At 43.4% G+C, this 16,043-nt stretch overlaps 1 protein-coding gene across 4 annotated transcripts in view; it reads right to left on the bottom strand.

Annotated features, from left to right (window-relative positions):
• Positions 1–16,043, bottom strand: part of KLC1 (kinesin light chain 1) — a 52,698-nt gene that overhangs the window by 595 nt on the left and 36,060 nt on the right. Inside the window, exons 7-14 of one of the 4 annotated variants that reach the window (XM_048485558.1) lie at positions 14,796–14,897; positions 13,898–14,071; positions 12,468–12,567; positions 10,436–10,485; positions 10,271–10,338; positions 8,201–8,309; positions 5,384–5,545; positions 971–1,651 (exon numbers count right to left, since the gene is read on the bottom strand). In XM_048485558.1, coding sequence (XP_048341515.1) covers positions 1,646–1,651; positions 5,384–5,545; positions 8,201–8,309; positions 10,271–10,338; positions 10,436–10,485; positions 12,468–12,567; positions 13,898–14,071; positions 14,796–14,897 — 771 coding nt within the window. In that variant the 3' untranslated portion in view covers positions 971–1,645. Of the gene's footprint in view, positions 1–970; positions 1,652–5,383; positions 5,546–8,200; positions 8,310–10,270; positions 10,339–10,435; positions 10,486–12,467; positions 12,568–13,897; positions 14,072–14,795; positions 14,898–16,043 lie in introns of those variants that run through there. The other 3 variants (XM_048485559.1, XM_048485560.1, XM_048485557.1) reach the window with 3 other exon arrangements.

The raw sequence follows: 16,043 nt of genomic DNA, 5'->3' as shown, positions 1-16,043 counted from the left end.
GTGAGCAAGATACAGAAGCCACCCCAAAACACTCCATGCTAACCAAGATGCAGTCGTGTGAACAAAGCAAAAGCCCACCACCAAGCGGAACCAACGGCACGAAGATCTGAACGGGCAATTTTGTCGGAACTGTCCAATCTGTATAAGCTTTATGCTGGCACGGGATATTTACAATGCAAACTTCTCTAACCAAGCTCTTGCGCTTAAACACTGTTTTCAACGGGCACGATGACAGGTTACAGTTTTCTTCATGTAACACCGATAATTCACAGTATGGTATTTGAATACTTTTTTCTGGTTCTTGTTTTTCTATTACAGCAGACCCTCTCAGTTTCACGGGGGATCCACTCCTGGAAGCACCATGAATAGCGAAACCTCCAAATACTGGGAGGCAGAATTCTGCTGCCTCCCAACAGCAACGCAGTGACATTTTTCTGCTGCTCCAGAGACTAGGACCAGGAGTAATAGGTTCAGGGTGAAGGAAAAGAGATTCCACTTAAACATCAGGAAAACCTTCCTGACAGTAAGGGCTGTTTGACAGTAGAATGCACTACCTTGGAGTGTGGTGGATTGGAGGTTTTTAAAGAGAAGCTGGATGGCCATCTGTCAGGAGTGCTTTGATTGTGTGTTCCTGCATTGCAAGGGGTTGGACCTGATGGCCCTTGGGGTCTCTTCCAACTCTATGATTCTATGATTTTCCACAAATATAATGATGTAAGAAATATAACGGTGTGATGGGGAGTCAAAAGAGGCTGGAGACATGATCGGACAGTGAATGAGTGAATAAATATTCACGAATTTACAATTGGCGAGGATCTGCTATACCAGTTTGCATGGCAGAGACCTACATACCTTGATTTGAAGGGGAAAATCCATGTTTATGTAACTACAAGCCTATTTCTAGAAATCTTATGTAGCTATTGTAGAAGATTGGGAGGGGAGGGAGTAGCATAGCAGACAGAGACAGACATCAGTTGGAGTGAGTTTATTAGAAGTTAGAAAGACAAATACACAGTCGCCCAACACCAAGATTAGTAGAGAAAAGCATAACCGCTGAAGTTTCACACACAGACTAAACAGTGTAGCTACTTTAGTGTAAGCATAAGCAAAGACATCCAGAGTTCCATATTGATGTTAAACCATGTTATAGGCCTCTAAAAACACTAAATGCACTGTGAGCACATGCCTTTTTGTAATAATTATTTCTTAATAAACAATTTGTTCCGTAAAGGTCACCATCATGCTATTTGAAGAATACCTTACAGGATACTTTTTTTAAAAAAACTACCTTTCCTCTGAGAGAGAAACAGCTACTTGTGAACTTCACTCTTTAATTTGCTAACTCTCATCTGTTTACACAGCAAATGGTTATTGACACCACATTTTGTAAGACTAGGCAACATTGTCTGACAACAAAGCTGGCTACATGTACAGGAAAAGAAAGAGGAAACCTCCTCGGTCCCACCAAAAAAAGAGACACCAGCACTGAAGGAATGGCCGTGTTAAAAAAAAGAAGTGTAGCTCTGACAAGAATATCTTAAAGGATTGCTAAATACACAGCAGTCAGTAGTGAAGAGAAGTTAGAGCTTCAAGACGGTGCACGCCCCGGCCATGCAGAAGACAGTGTAAGAATCAGAAAAGGCATCTAGGCCTGTCGGACAGAAATGGGGAGAAAGAGAGAAAAATCTGAATGAAACTGTTGGAGGAGGGAGAGATGTCAACAGTTTTTAAGTCTGGCATTAACAGTATTTCTAGGTCGTACCGTTTATGCTAGGTCTCCCCTTCCTGTGAGGTGTTACGTACAAATCCCTCGGGTCTGCTGCAGTAATTCCCCTGACGTTCATAAGATCCAACGAGACCTTGGAGATCGTAAGCCCATGGGCAGAAATCAGGATCTTAATTCTAGGTTTTAAACTACAGTGCTGTTTTTGTAGGGGCTTCAGAAAGAACTCTCTTGTTCTGATAAGACCTTTTAAAGAAATTATGCCCATGCATAATTCAGGAAGATAAACAATGACGAGGCATGACAGGTGAGTTTTCAACTAAACAAAAAAGGGCACAAGGCAAAATAAAGAGACAAGAAAAGAACTGGAACAACATGCAGCAGTTTTAAGCTTTTATCGTCTGTAAAGAAGATGCGTCCCTGCCAAAAATTCAGCCAACCGCTCCTTTCACAAACCCTAGCTTTACTCAGAAGCCCATCAGGAGTTCCTTACTGAGAAGATAAGTTGTGTAGAACCACAAATATTCCCCGCAACACAGCGACAAGCAGTTGAGTACTGGGTGAAATTCTAAGTCTGGCTTAAACAATGGCATCCACCAGGTCTGTCTACTATGTCATACTAATGAAGCCTACGCCCCAGAACATGCACCAGAATCTTCTGTAAAACTCAGATGTTCCACAGTGGACACCTACAGATTCTTCAGCTGAGAAGAGGTTGCGGAAAAGCTTCCTTGGGAAGCAAAAAAGTTTGAAAGCCATTGCGTGAAAGGATGCAAAGGTCGTGCTGAGATGAACTCAGGTTGTCCGCAAAGCAGAGCTGAGGACTGCTATCCGTGGCCAGGATAACAAGAGCCCATGGCGTGCAGCTAAGCCACTTTAAGTGAACTTACTGAGAGGCTGTGTGCGGGCGGTATTGCAGTAACACTGCCAAAGCTTTAAACTGAAACATCCCAAATAAAATGTGAGGTTAGCTCATTAACTACATTTTCTTAGAATTTTATCAGAAATAGTCTGAAATCAATGTGGGCCCTCAAACAACAGTGTTGTAGATCTCTGAACTTTCGTTCTACAGGCAAAAGCAACCTTTCAATTATATTTGATAGACAGTCCAATCCCCAAGGGGCTCTGGGCGGTTTTCTATCGCCAAGAATTTGAAGACCAGTTCAATTCAGAATCAGCATGAGTTTTATTTATTTATTAAAATATTTCTATCCCACCTTTCCTCTTGCCTTAATTTTGAAGGGACAGGGGTACTCAGCAAGTATTTTTAAAAAGGCTGTAGGAGCCTACCTCGGTGGGGGGGGGGGGGGGGACAATTCCACCCTCTTAGGTAGGTTCACTGGCCCCACCTTGAGAGGTGTAAAATGTTGAACTCCAATGCAGCATTTGAATATTGTCCAGGCATGGGTAGTACACATACCCTACACAAACATATTCTCTACTGAGCCCAGAAGTGAACATGTACATCCAATGAACGAACCAGGTATGTTCACCCTTGCTGTTTGTTACATGTTTATGGACAGGCATCATTAAGGATTTGCCCCTTTCATGTTTTCAGCCTTTAACTCCAAATTTTGATTGTGAAAAATGAGGCAGGGCACATTTCAGCCACAGGAACAAACTGTAGTCAGTAGCATGTGAAATGCAACTGAAAATCGAGTCAAACAACTGTGGGATTGCATTCTGCGACTACCATGTTTGTTTGTTTTTAATGAAACAATGCAACTAACACTGGATCTTGGATCCCGTGGAAAATCTTGACTTTCTCGTCTCCTTCCCCGGTTATAGCCTAAAATGAATCCTGACATGCTGCTCCTAGGGAACGGGACGACCCAGGAGCAGCACAAAAAGGCAGCTAGCTGCAGGGATTCCTCAGAAATTAAGAAAAAGGGTCAACTCCCATGCATCTGTCCAAGCTCCACGGAGGAAGGGAAGGATTAAAATATGATACACCACACTTGTTCCTGCTTAACGTCAATAAGAAGATTACTATTGTGGGGAGGAGCACAGAGAGTATTCAATAATACTTAATAATTCTTTCTTAGCAAAGAAAGGCATGAATGGGGGAAAAAATGGAAGGAGGCAAAATCAATTTCAAATCAGAACACAAACATAAAATGTTCCATAAAAGAAAGTGGATGAGAATCAACACAAAGGCAACTAGAAATAAAAATATATCAATGCCATATCCTTCTCAAAGTGGAGGATTCCATTCTGTATTTGATGGGGGGGGGGGGGGTGTCTGAGTCACTGACCTAGAAATACTGTTCCGTCATTTTCTTGCGTGCCCGTTATCAGGCCCAAGCCTGCATGCTTTTTAAATTAATAGTCAAACCGAAACATTTTTAAAGCTTTTTTTCTCATACTTGAGAAATGTGCAGGCATGCCAAGTATAGGAGGAAACCAGGGAAGAGTACAGTACACAGTTCTAATGTCAAGTGGGCAAATTAAAGCAATAATGAGGTGGCCATATTTTCCTTAGATGCTGATTGACTGTCTTAGCACTGCGAACACCAGAACTATTCTGATACAGAAACATATTCTACATCAAAACAGCGAGAAAAAATTTAAGCTGCTTACAGCACCTATTAGAATCCTATAGATCCAGCAGGTATCGACAGAATTTGTAACGAGAGAGGGTTTTTTGGAAGCAAACCAGCGGACTAGCCATCCAAATGCAAGAGAGCTTAGAAAACCCTGTAGCTACTGAGATCCGACTAAAAACTTCTATAAAGTTGAAATAATCTGAAGGTAAGACAGGTAAAGTGAAAATCCTGGGCAGCTAACACAGGTAACTAGTACCTAATGTAAGAGAAGAACAGTGAAACCATTCTAGTACTACTAAAAGCTTTAACTGACTTCGCTTGTAAGACAATGAACAGGCAGAAAAGGGTCAGCTGCATGTTAATGCGTTGATGGCAGTTTAAGGAAAAGGTTGTCGTTATTGCCCCTCATGAGGTGCTCATTTTACATTTAAAGCAACGAAAGCTGGACACCACAGGCTAGAAAAGGTCTCACTTTAATCGAGGACTCGGCAGACCTTCCTAGGTAATGGGAACGGTCGTTTATAACCAAGCTGGTGAATGTTGTTTTTGCACCACCAGGAGCCCGAGAAACAGCAAGAGCGTTGTACGCAATAGCCAAATTTGGCAATATCATTCATGATGACACAGAAGCTGGGGTGATAGTAGAGGAGGGGTGTATCCTCATACACAGAAGCATTCTTCTTAAAGAGAACGATTGGGTTACCCTTCCATTCCCATCCCATTCTATTACACAACAGCTCTTGCTGCCACACTAGAGTAAAAGGAGACGTTTTGAGACACAAGGAGAAGGGGGAACACGGGAAAAGTAAAGCAATTACAGTCTTTGTGCTGCCACCAGCAAATAAACCGTGGTGGAGGATTAGGTCCCAGGCATTAACCAGGACATTCAATCAGCATTCCAGCATCCCATTTTAATTCCTAAATAAGTTTTTCCCTTATTGGAACTACAGTTACTCAATTGTAAGGAAATTACAAAAAAAAAGAGATCTTGTCTCTTTTGCTCAAATCTGTATATGAGCCAAGAATGTCCCAAAACACACGACAGAATCACAACTGAACTGCCAGGGTGGTCTACCGACCCAGATTATTTTCTTACACTGTGTACTGTACTTACCCCATTCCATTCTACGCTCATACTCACTTCCTCTCCTCCGTCAGGGCCGCTCTCATACTTTACCACGTCGACATTGAGGCTCTCGCGGCTTCGCCTTCTCTCTATACTTTCCGGGTCGTTCAGGACTTCTGCAACTCTCTGTTTGTGAACATTGTCAAGACCCTGTGAGCCAGGGAAATTGACATTTTTTACTTTACTTTGAATCCAGGTTAATAACAGAGCTGTTACTTTACTCACAGAACAGCATGGAACCGCACAGAGAGTTTCATCAAGTTAATAAAAAATCTGAAAAATACTTCATATATAATATAGTCTACATTATTTTTCATACACACACACACACACACTCATATGTCAGCATAACATTCACCTAACAAAACACATACTTCACAAAGAATGATAAAGGGTTGGATTCAGATATCTGTTCCACTTGCTCCTTATACCAGAAGACTATCACAAGCAGAGCACAGGATTCAAGTCAAAGTTATGTTTAAGAAGAAGAAGAGTTTTAATTTATATTCCCCCCCCCTTTTCTCCTGTAAGGAGACTCAAAGGGGCTTACAATCTCCTTGCCCTTCCCCCCTCACAACAACAAACACCTTGCGAGGTAGAGCTCCGAAGAACTATGGCTAGCCCAAGGTCACCCAGCTGGCATGTGCTGGAGTGTACAAGCTAATCTGGTTCACCAGATAAGCCTCCACAGCTCAAGTGGCCAAGCAGGGAATCAAACCCAGTTCTCCAGATTAGAGTGCACCTGCTCTTAACCACTACACCACGCTGGAGAAAGTTCTGTTTCTATTCCACGTATTTCACCTAAATAATTCTTGAACGAACAATTTCCCCACATACTAAATGCGTTTGTCTATGTCAGTAACTTCTGGACCTAGCCACACTTACGGGATGCACAGATTAAAATAACATTATTTTGGCAGCAGCTACTACCTGTGTCCATTTTAGATTTGCACCTGCTTCTGAACTGGATGCTGTTTTCAGAGATCTTGTTCCTGTGCTGTGTTCCTCACTCACTATGACTGGGGGAACGCTTAGAGCTCAACACACACACCCCTCCCCGCCTCCATGAGTTGATTGTGCCATCGCCAGGTTTTTATTTCCCGGCAGAAAAAGAAAGCTAAACTGGCCTACAGAATGCTCAGATATTAATTTGGGGTTGGACCCTGTTTATTTCTCTGTAGTTTGTTCCGAAACTAGAAAGAGCTCAAGGGTAACAAAAGTAGGACTCATTTTGCTTAGAGGCCAGAATAATAGTTTCTTGTCCTTTGTTTTTACAAGGCTATGATTCATGTTACCTCTGAACAGATCAATTTCTAGGGAAGAAGAGTTGGTTTTTATACTCTGGCTTTTTTTTCTACCATAAGGAGTTTCAGAGAAGATTATAATCACTTTATTTCCCCCAAACAACAGGCACTTTGTGAGTTAGGAGGGGCTAAGAGAGTTCTGAGAAAACTGTGACTAGCCAAAGGTCCCCCAGCAAACTTCATGTGGAGCAACAAGGAATTGAACCCAGTTCTCCAGATTAAAGTCCACCGCTCTCAACCATTGCAGAAAGCTGGACGAGTTTTGAAGCTAAGTTAACCACCGAGAGTTTAAACAAAGACTTCTGCAAATGGTTACGAAATGAGGACCTTGTACGCAGGGTAAACCTGAGAGACTGATTGCTTACATCTACCACAAAAGGCTTCTAAATGCTACATTTAAGCTTACTGTTATCTGGTGGGACGGTTTCCATTTATTTTTGTGACCCCCTAGCAGCAACTTGAGAGAACAAGGAAGAGGTGGTCAATATCTATATCAGGGTGTCCAACTCTGATCCTCCAGGGACTAATGGGAATCATAGTCCATGAACATCTGGAGGGCCCGAGTTGGACACCACTGATTTATATAGTCAAAATGGAAGTTTCATGCGATTTTGAGCTTGCTCTCACTATTACAACCCACCATGCCTTTCTACTCTGCTTTTTGGACCAACAGCCCAAAACAAACAAAACAAGCAGTATATCAAACAGCAAAATCTGCAACAAGTAAAAAGTGCTGGTAAGAGATAGTGGTAGTTTTTCCTTGTTTTTTTTTAAAAAGAACTAAACAGGGAGAGGCTATAATTAAAATAGAAACAGGGAAGTCGAATCAGCATATCTAAGAGGGAGATCTGGGGGAAATCCTGTTTAAAAGCCTTTTGATGTGGATCTGAATCAAAAGCCTGCAGTCCACCTGAAGGCAGGGTGCAAACTGAAACTGGAGGCTGCTTCTCACACCTGTGGTCAGAAAAAAACTGAACAAAGCTTTCCTGTAGAACCAATGGAAAGACTCATCAGTCAATCAGGTTGTCCTCCTCTTCTGAGTGAGAATGACCATTGGATCTTACCTGTGAAAGGTCCTTCTCATCGGAGCACTGAAGGACATCTATCTGGGTAATTCCTGCCATTCACCTGGGAGGCAGGAACTAGAACTTTTTTGCTTCCTGTATCCTGTGGGGGTTACCCAGAGATTCACAGTTCAGGAACTCCCTCAAGCTGTGAACTATGTCCTCCTAACTCAGATGGAGAAGAACCTATCACACTAAGAATATTCGCTTTGCCTATGTGAATCCCTACCGAGAGGTCTGTCTTGGGTGAACAAGGATACTGCAGCTAGCACCACCTTGATACCAGTAGCCTAGGGGTTGGCTTTTTATGTTGAAGTCTATGAACATTCTTTGTATCCCCTCCCTCAAGAACAGGAATAACTTGAAAGTTCTGACAAAAATTAGAAGCCCGACAGACAAATCACAAACAATTTTAATGAAAGGGGTGAGATTCTTGCCTGTTTACGGGACCTCATTGCTGCTTCTTCTAATGTTTCGGCTGCCTCGTACTTGCCTTGGCGTCTGTAAAGTGCTCCGAGATTCTTTAAGGTAGTTGTGACTGTTGGACTGTAAAAATACAAATTAAGGTTAGTTTTGAACAGCAGAAGCCTAAACTTGAAAACAGTAAATGTTTACAAAAGTCCTAGTCTCTCCTGGAAACAGTGCTACGCATTTCAGTTCGGGCTGGTTGATTTAAGTAGCTTTCACCTGAGAATCAAAGGCCTCTTCCGGACATGCAGAATGACTCACTTTCAGTCCACCTCCAATGCACTTTGCAGCTGGATTTTACTGTGCGGAATAGCAAAATCCACTTGCAAACAATTTTGAAAGTGGATTGAAAGTGCATTATTCTGCATGTGCGGAAGGGGCCAAAGAGAGGGATCCTGCCATTCCTCTCAGCCGCTGCCAACATGTTCCACGAGTGCAAAGAATCTTCCAATGTTGAATTAGCGGAAGAATCTTTGAGCCAAAGTATTTCGCCTGTGCCAGCAGACAGAATGGAAGGAACTACCCCAACAAGTATTATCTAGGAATATTCTGAAAAAGAACGTTTTTGCTATTAGAAAAATTTATAACCGCATCTGCAAGTCTTAAGGCCTACAAGTTTGCCATAGTGTTAATGCAAAAGTTTCAGATCTGCCTGAGGGAAAGCAAGGGTAGAATACTCCCCCACTCTTGGAAATAAAGAATTAAATTAACTATTGTTATGTTCCATTTTTTAACTTGCAATGGAAAAAAAGAGTCCGGTACATCAAACAGCAGCAGGATGTTCCAGATTCACAGTGAACTATATTTTTAAAAATGGCTTTTCTAATAAAGACTGTCAGATCCTACTGTATGACTCACTCATGAGAACATCAAAATTATTATTACTTCCTGATAAGCATAATATCCTGAACAGTTCAGCCTAATTAAATGGTACTTCTGTAATCTTACTGAATTTTACTGCCTTTTTCAAGTATGCTGCTATTTTAAAGGTCCAGAATTGCTGTAAAAGAAGTTATCTTCACAGTCTCTTCGGCTGTTTCCGCACGGGCGGAATACAGCGCCCCAGGGACGGCATCCCTGGGGGAGTTCGCACAGCTGGCGCTGCAGCAATGCCTGCTGTGCCGCTTGGGCTCCTTGAGCGAGGTTTTTCAAAAGTGGCGCCTTACACCCGCTGCCGTGCTTATGGCAGCGGATGGAAGGCAGCATTTCCCTCCCGCCTTCCCCAGACGGCTTGCCTTCTCCTGCTGGCTGCTGTCTCGTTGTGGAGGCCAGGGGACACGCCCCCTTGGCATCCGTCTCCAGAGCCGTAGCTCTGGCCAGGGGGGCGTGTCCCCTGGCCTCCACAACACGACGGCAGCCAGCAGGAGAAGGTAAGCCAGCTGGGGAAGGCGCAGCCTGTGCGAAGGCTGTGCCTTCGCCTGCGCCCCTACCGGGACCATCTGTGCAAACGGTCCCGGGGTGTGTGTGTGTGTGTGTGTGCAATGGCATAATTTATGCCAATGCACCCCTACTTGCTGGCTGTGCAAAAACGGCCTTAGAAAACAGCATGCCAACTAGAACTATCTCTGGGTAGGACATATCAAAAACCTGGGCCAATTTTAACCACACTTTCAAAAAGCATTTATTGACACAGCTGGAACTGGAAAAAGGAAGAATTGTTTTTTATGTCCTGCTATTCTCTACCATAAGAAGAAGAAGAGTTTGGATTTATACCCCACCTTTCTCTCCCGTAGGAGACTCAAGGTGCCTTACAAGCTCCTTTCCTTTCCTCTCCCCACAACAGACACCTTGTGAGGTAGGTGGGGCTGAGAGAGGTCCAAAGAGCTGTGACTAGCCCAAGGTCACCCTGCAGGAATGTAGGAGTGCGGAAACACATCTGGTTCACCAGATAAGCCTCTGCCACTCAGGTGGAGGAGTGGGGAATCAAACCCGGTTCTCCAAATGAGAGACTGCTGCTCTTAACCGCCATGCTGCCTCGCATATCATTCTGCCGTTATTTTATTGTATTAAATTTAAATGCTTTCACAAACTATACCTACCTGTCAACTTTGCAAGCTTTGTACCAGCCTCCGTATTCACTGAATGTCGTGCCATCTTTTTGCTTTCCCTAAATGGAGAGCAGAGAATGTTAAAGCTTATCTTTAATGCTATGTATATAAAAAAAAAAACCACAGGGAATTTTTTTGCTCCAGATTTCTTCTTACTTTGCACTCTTCTCTCTCTTCAGCATGCATCCAGATGGGCTTGTTTTCATCTGCGTAAAAACAGGACAATGGATACCACGTGACATATCAGAATTGCCACATTCGAATAGGCAGGCGCTTTTTGAAGAAATGGCCAAGCGGACTTGTACAGAAATACCCACCCACTCAGACCAAAATATGCAGTTCTAGGGATATTCACATTCCCTCTCTAGTAACCACTCATATCTCTATTTCCTGTAAGCAAAAAAAGGCACATTCTGACTTTTTGACACAAGCTGAAAACTAGCAACAGAAGCAAGACAGTCATCATACTGGATAAGGACATATTAAAAATAGACGTTCGCTTTGCGCAGACGGCAACAGAAAAAAGTACTTAAAATTAGAGTTACAAAACTGTTAACACAAAATTTCTAAGAGGCTTTGATGTCGGCCAGGCTGCGCGTATCAAGTCCTGACAGAAGCTGTGCTATTAGCTGGAATCTATTCAGAGTTTGCTTTCATCTCAGTGATACTTCTGACGTCTTGTGCATGCAACTTACATAATTAATTCAGCACAACGAAACCACTGCGCTGCAATTACTGGCAGTTACAGATCTTTGATGCGTTCCTCCTTCAATGTTCTCCCTTTGCCCCCACCCCCACCCTGTGCCAAGCTTATACTGAAGATTGCAAGACCCACACAGTCAAAAAGCTGCTTTAGTCAGAAATCTGTAGTGAGGTGGGATGCATGTAACTTAAATTATAATGCAGGAGGGAAGAAGAAGAGTTTGGATTTATATCCCCCCTTTCTCTCCAGTGAAGGAGACTCAAAGGGGCTTACAATCGCCTTTCCCTCCTCCCCCCCCCCCACAACAAACACCCTTTGAGGTGGCTGGGGCTGAAAAAGCTCCAATGAACTGTCACTAGCCCAAGGTCACTCAGCTGGCATGTGTTGGAGAGCACAAGCTACTCTGATTCACCAGATTAACCTTCAACATCTCAAGTGGCAGAGCGGGGAATCAAACCCAGTTTTCCAGATTAGAGTGCACCTGCTCTTAACCACTACATCACACTGGCTGGGAGGAGCGGCAACTTTGCCTAAGTCCTCTCCCACACTACAAGACCACGACACACAAAGCCTCAGGGATCAGCTTTGGCAAGGTCAAAAGCAACTGTTGGGGAAAAGGAAAATCAGCTTCAGCTGGCGCACTGATAGTTGGAAGGACATGTGTACTTATTTACTCTGACCCACTCTTTACTGTCATTTATAATCCTGTGCTGAAACCAGGGAACATATTTGCAGACCAACTGTAAGGATGTTCAGTGGGATGTGACCTTTCCCTCTCTTCCCCTTTCCATCACTGCATCAAAGTTGCTCTTCTAGCGCTTGCACACATTTTTATTCAGTAACATGAGCAGAGGCTGCCCAATATTTGGCTGCAGCACCCATATTTGCAGCAAATGAGAACTATCCGCAGCTCCTTTCTCGTATTTTTCTAACTACACTGAGTTGCTTTTTAAACTCCCCTCAATTGCAAAAGCAGTTTGCCATGAAGCTCCCACAGAGAACTGACAGACACATACCTTGTAGGGTTCATATGAGTGCCATGGTTTTTCAGAACCAGTCCAAATAATGTCCAAATGAACAGAAGTCATTATCTTAGAAACCCTTCCGAGGTCTGCAACCTGCGGCTCTCCAGATGTTCATGGACTACAAATCCCATCAAGCCCCTGCCAGCATGGCCAATTGGCCATGTTGGCAGGGGCTGCTGGGAATTGTAGTCCATGGACATCTGGAGAGCCGCAGGTTGCAGACCCATGCCTTACACCCGTGGTGGCGAACCTCTGGCACTCCAGATGTTATGGACTACAATTCCCATCAGCCCCTGCCAGCATGGCCAATACACCCCTGCCAGCATGGCCACCACTGCGTTATACTATGCTACTGAACAAGACGTTATCCCTGTTCTTAGTTTTAAACAGCGGCATCTGAATATCTCCTACCCACTAGGGACCTCTCTAAAGTTTCAGGTGTACAACACACAATATTTACCATCCACAGAGCCAAATTCCCTTTCGTGGGCACGAGTGAGGATCTCTTTGTATAAAGTTTCTGCTTGTTTGAATTTGCCTTGTTTCAGGTAGCAGGATGCCTGAAAAACACAACATGAACCTAGTAAGTTTTAGATTTTTTCCCCCTCAGGGTTCAGATATAGGAAAGATCTACAGGTTATACTGAGCAAGTAAAAAAATGGATTTGATCCAGTGGTGCCTTTCATCCCACAGAAGGGCTATTTTGCAATTGCGCACTAGAGGAGGGGTCCCCAACATGGTGCTGATGGGAACCGTGGCACTGGTCAACACTTTGATGCTCATCAAGTGTTTTAGAAAGTGGGTGGGACTCTTGCCCGGCCAATCAGATCTTCCACTGAAGATCCGATTGGCTAGGTAGATTAAAATAACATTGTTTCAGTGGCAGCTTCTACCACAGCGTTCGTTTTATTTTCTCATCCTCTTTCCCGGGGCATTTTTAAACTGTCCCTCTTTTTAGCTGCACTGGGCCGCCTCTGTATGGGCATCTCTGCTTCCTGCAGCAGCCATTTGGTAGTTTACCCACTACCATATGTCGGAATTCCAAGGTGCCCACAGGCCCAAAGAGGTTAGGGACATCTGCAACAGTGCGAGGAAAAAGAAACTACAACTGGCAACGTACTATCTTTCTTGCTCAAGCAGAACACCAAAAGGAGAAGGAAAAACAGGGTTACACCAAGTGACGTTATCAGCAAAGCAACTAGAACTAGACTGATGTGGAAAGGTTCAGCAAAAAGAACATTGATTCCCTTGATGAAGCTTTATTTTATTTATTTATTTATTTATTTATTGTTTGGACTTTTATACCGCCCCATCCCCGAAGGGCTCTGGGCGGTGTACAGTATAAATACAATATTAATATAGGTAAATAACTAAAACCATTAAAACAGCAATAGCAACGGTATTTTATTGTAGTCCCGAGATAATGTTTCGAGATAACATTATCTCGAAACATGCGGGGGCTGTACTGACTGACAATAAAGCTGTCCTCAGTCATCTCGTATATCTTTTTCCTTGTGGTTTGCTTGCTTGACTAGCACTGCAGACAGCTCTTCTAGCGCTTGCACACATTTTTATTCAGTAACATGAGCAGAGGCTGCCTAATCTTTGGCTGTAGCACCCATATTTGCAGGAAATGAGAACTATCTGCAGCAGCTCCTTTCTCATATTCTCTAACTATACTGAGCAAACATACCAAATTGTTAGGGTTGTGGGTTTTCCAGGTTGTATGGCTATGTTCCAGTAGCATTTTCTCCTGACATTTCAAGAAGATGCCAGCCACAGATGCAGGCAAAACGTCAGGAGAAAATGCTACTGGAACACGGCCATACACCGTGGAAAACCCACAACACCCTAGTGATTCCGGCTGTGAAAGCCTTTGACAATACATACCAAATTGTTCTTTGTCTTTGCTACATTTGGATCATCTGGTCCCAGTTTTGTTTGGTAGATCTCAAGTGCTCGCTGGTAATAGTATTCCACTTCTTCGTATTTACCCTGGTTCTGACACAGCAAGGCCAGATTATTTAGCTGTTTGGCAACATCTGGATGATCTTTTCCCAATACCTAGAAAGAAAAGGCAGAGTTGCTTAGCACCTGCCTAACATATGTACACCGGTACTGTGTCTGGGATGGGATGGTTGATCACATTTTTATATGTTATATGATGTGAACTGCCCTGAGCCCGTTAATGGGGAAGGGCCTATAAATCATAAATCATATAAATAAATAATAATTAACAAGGCAGCTTAGCATTTTTACAGCAAAATTATGCACTTATATGGTCACGATAACATTCCTGAATAGTGAAGTCCCCAGGGGCAGGCCCAACCACACAACTGTGACGAGCCAACACCTGAGACTAGCAGCCTCTAAACCAGCACATCTGGAAAACTCAAAGCTGCAGCAGTTCTGACACAGTGCATTCAGATCAAGTTATCTCCACAGCAGATTGGGCATTCCCTGTTTTAAACTAGGCTATTGACTCTGTTCCACCAGAAGTGCTCAATGTAGATATTTCTGTGAGGAAAGGGAACAGGGTGAGCTGCAAGCTTCTTTGGCAAGAGTCGCAGCGAAGGGGGACATCACCCAGTTCTTACTCCTTTGAGTTTTCTGGCTGCCTTAACCTCAGAAAACTTTGGGGAACCTTCCTCCTTAACCTCTTCCTTGATCAATTGAAATAAAGAAATAACCAGTACACACACACACACACACACACACAGCTGGTACAAAACAGTGAGCCATGGGAGTGCAATCAGAAGGAAAAAAAATAATGCAACCATACTGTTACCTTCTCTCTGATCTCCAAAGCCCTCTTGCATAAAGGCTCCGCTTCCTTATATTTTCCTCTTTTCCCATAAAGCACTGCAAGGTTGTTTAAAGTTGCTGCAACCTGCAAAAATAGAAGGCTAAAACATTTGCTGCCGAAGGGATAAAGATAGGCGTTGGTTTCTCATTTAGTTTAATCGTTTGTTTATAGTTCATATATATGGGACTGGAACTTATGAATCGTTTCTTCCCATACTAAGACCCTTTCTCAGGTGCAAGAGTCAGGAGGGTTAATTTCACCCATTTTCTTCTTGCTGCAGCCAGCCACAGTGCATGGCTTTTAACCCACGAACCTCCCCACCCCCATGCCAGCATCACCTATTGGGTAATTCATAGGTGGCGATTGGGGAAGGGAGGGAAAATCTGGCTCTTTCAGTGCCTTCCCCGGGTGCCACAAACGACTCAATCCACAGTACTCTTGAACAGTTTACTTAAGAAAAAATAGCAAGTGACAGGCATAAAATGTGTCTAACTAGCACAGGGGTCTGCAACCTGCGGCTCTCCAGATGTGCATGGACTACAAATCCCATCAGCCCCTGGCAGCATGGCCAATTGGCTGATGGGATTTGTAGTCCATGCACATCTGGAGAGCCGCAGGTTGCAGACCTCTGAACTAGCACAATGATGCTCAATCTCAGACACCTGTATATATCAGAAGTGAAGACAATGTTATGTTCTATTTTTCATCCTAAAAAATAGAAGCTGGCAGACAACAAAGGCTCAGAATATTAAATTTGACCTGACACCTCCTGCGTATCTTTCATATTGCAGCACGCAAGGAGTAAGACTTTCTAGAGGACATGAGCTAAGATCTTGAAACGGCTATCCCAGAGACTAAGAAACTTGTCAACACACCAGCTGTCAGTCACAGGATGGGGAGCACTGGGCTAGTTCCTTAAAACATTAAACGCACAAGATAGCTGAATGGGCAGCAAAATGCTATTTGCGGAAGTATCGACAGCAGAAAACTGACTGAGGCAATTTCTAAATCTCCTTCTGCAGTATCTAATCACTGGATGAGAGGCAACTGGAGAGCGAGCCACTTAAGCTGAATAAACGTTTCGCCATAATTTATAAATGAGCATCTCCAACAGGAGATCAGCAGCACTTCTGTTCCTTGGAAATCTGGAGCAAGCTCAAATGATGAAAACTGACTCAGAACCAGACAAGTGTTACATAATTTCTGAGCATAATTTTTTTTATTATTAAA

The sequence above is a fragment of the Sphaerodactylus townsendi genome, linkage group LG02 (assembly GCF_021028975.2).
Source record: "Sphaerodactylus townsendi isolate TG3544 linkage group LG02, MPM_Stown_v2.3, whole genome shotgun sequence".
Classification (NCBI taxonomy): domain Eukaryota; kingdom Metazoa; phylum Chordata; class Lepidosauria; order Squamata; family Sphaerodactylidae; genus Sphaerodactylus; species Sphaerodactylus townsendi.
The sequence above is the reverse complement of the archived record's forward strand: the minus strand, read 5'-3'. Positions and strand labels throughout refer to the sequence as shown.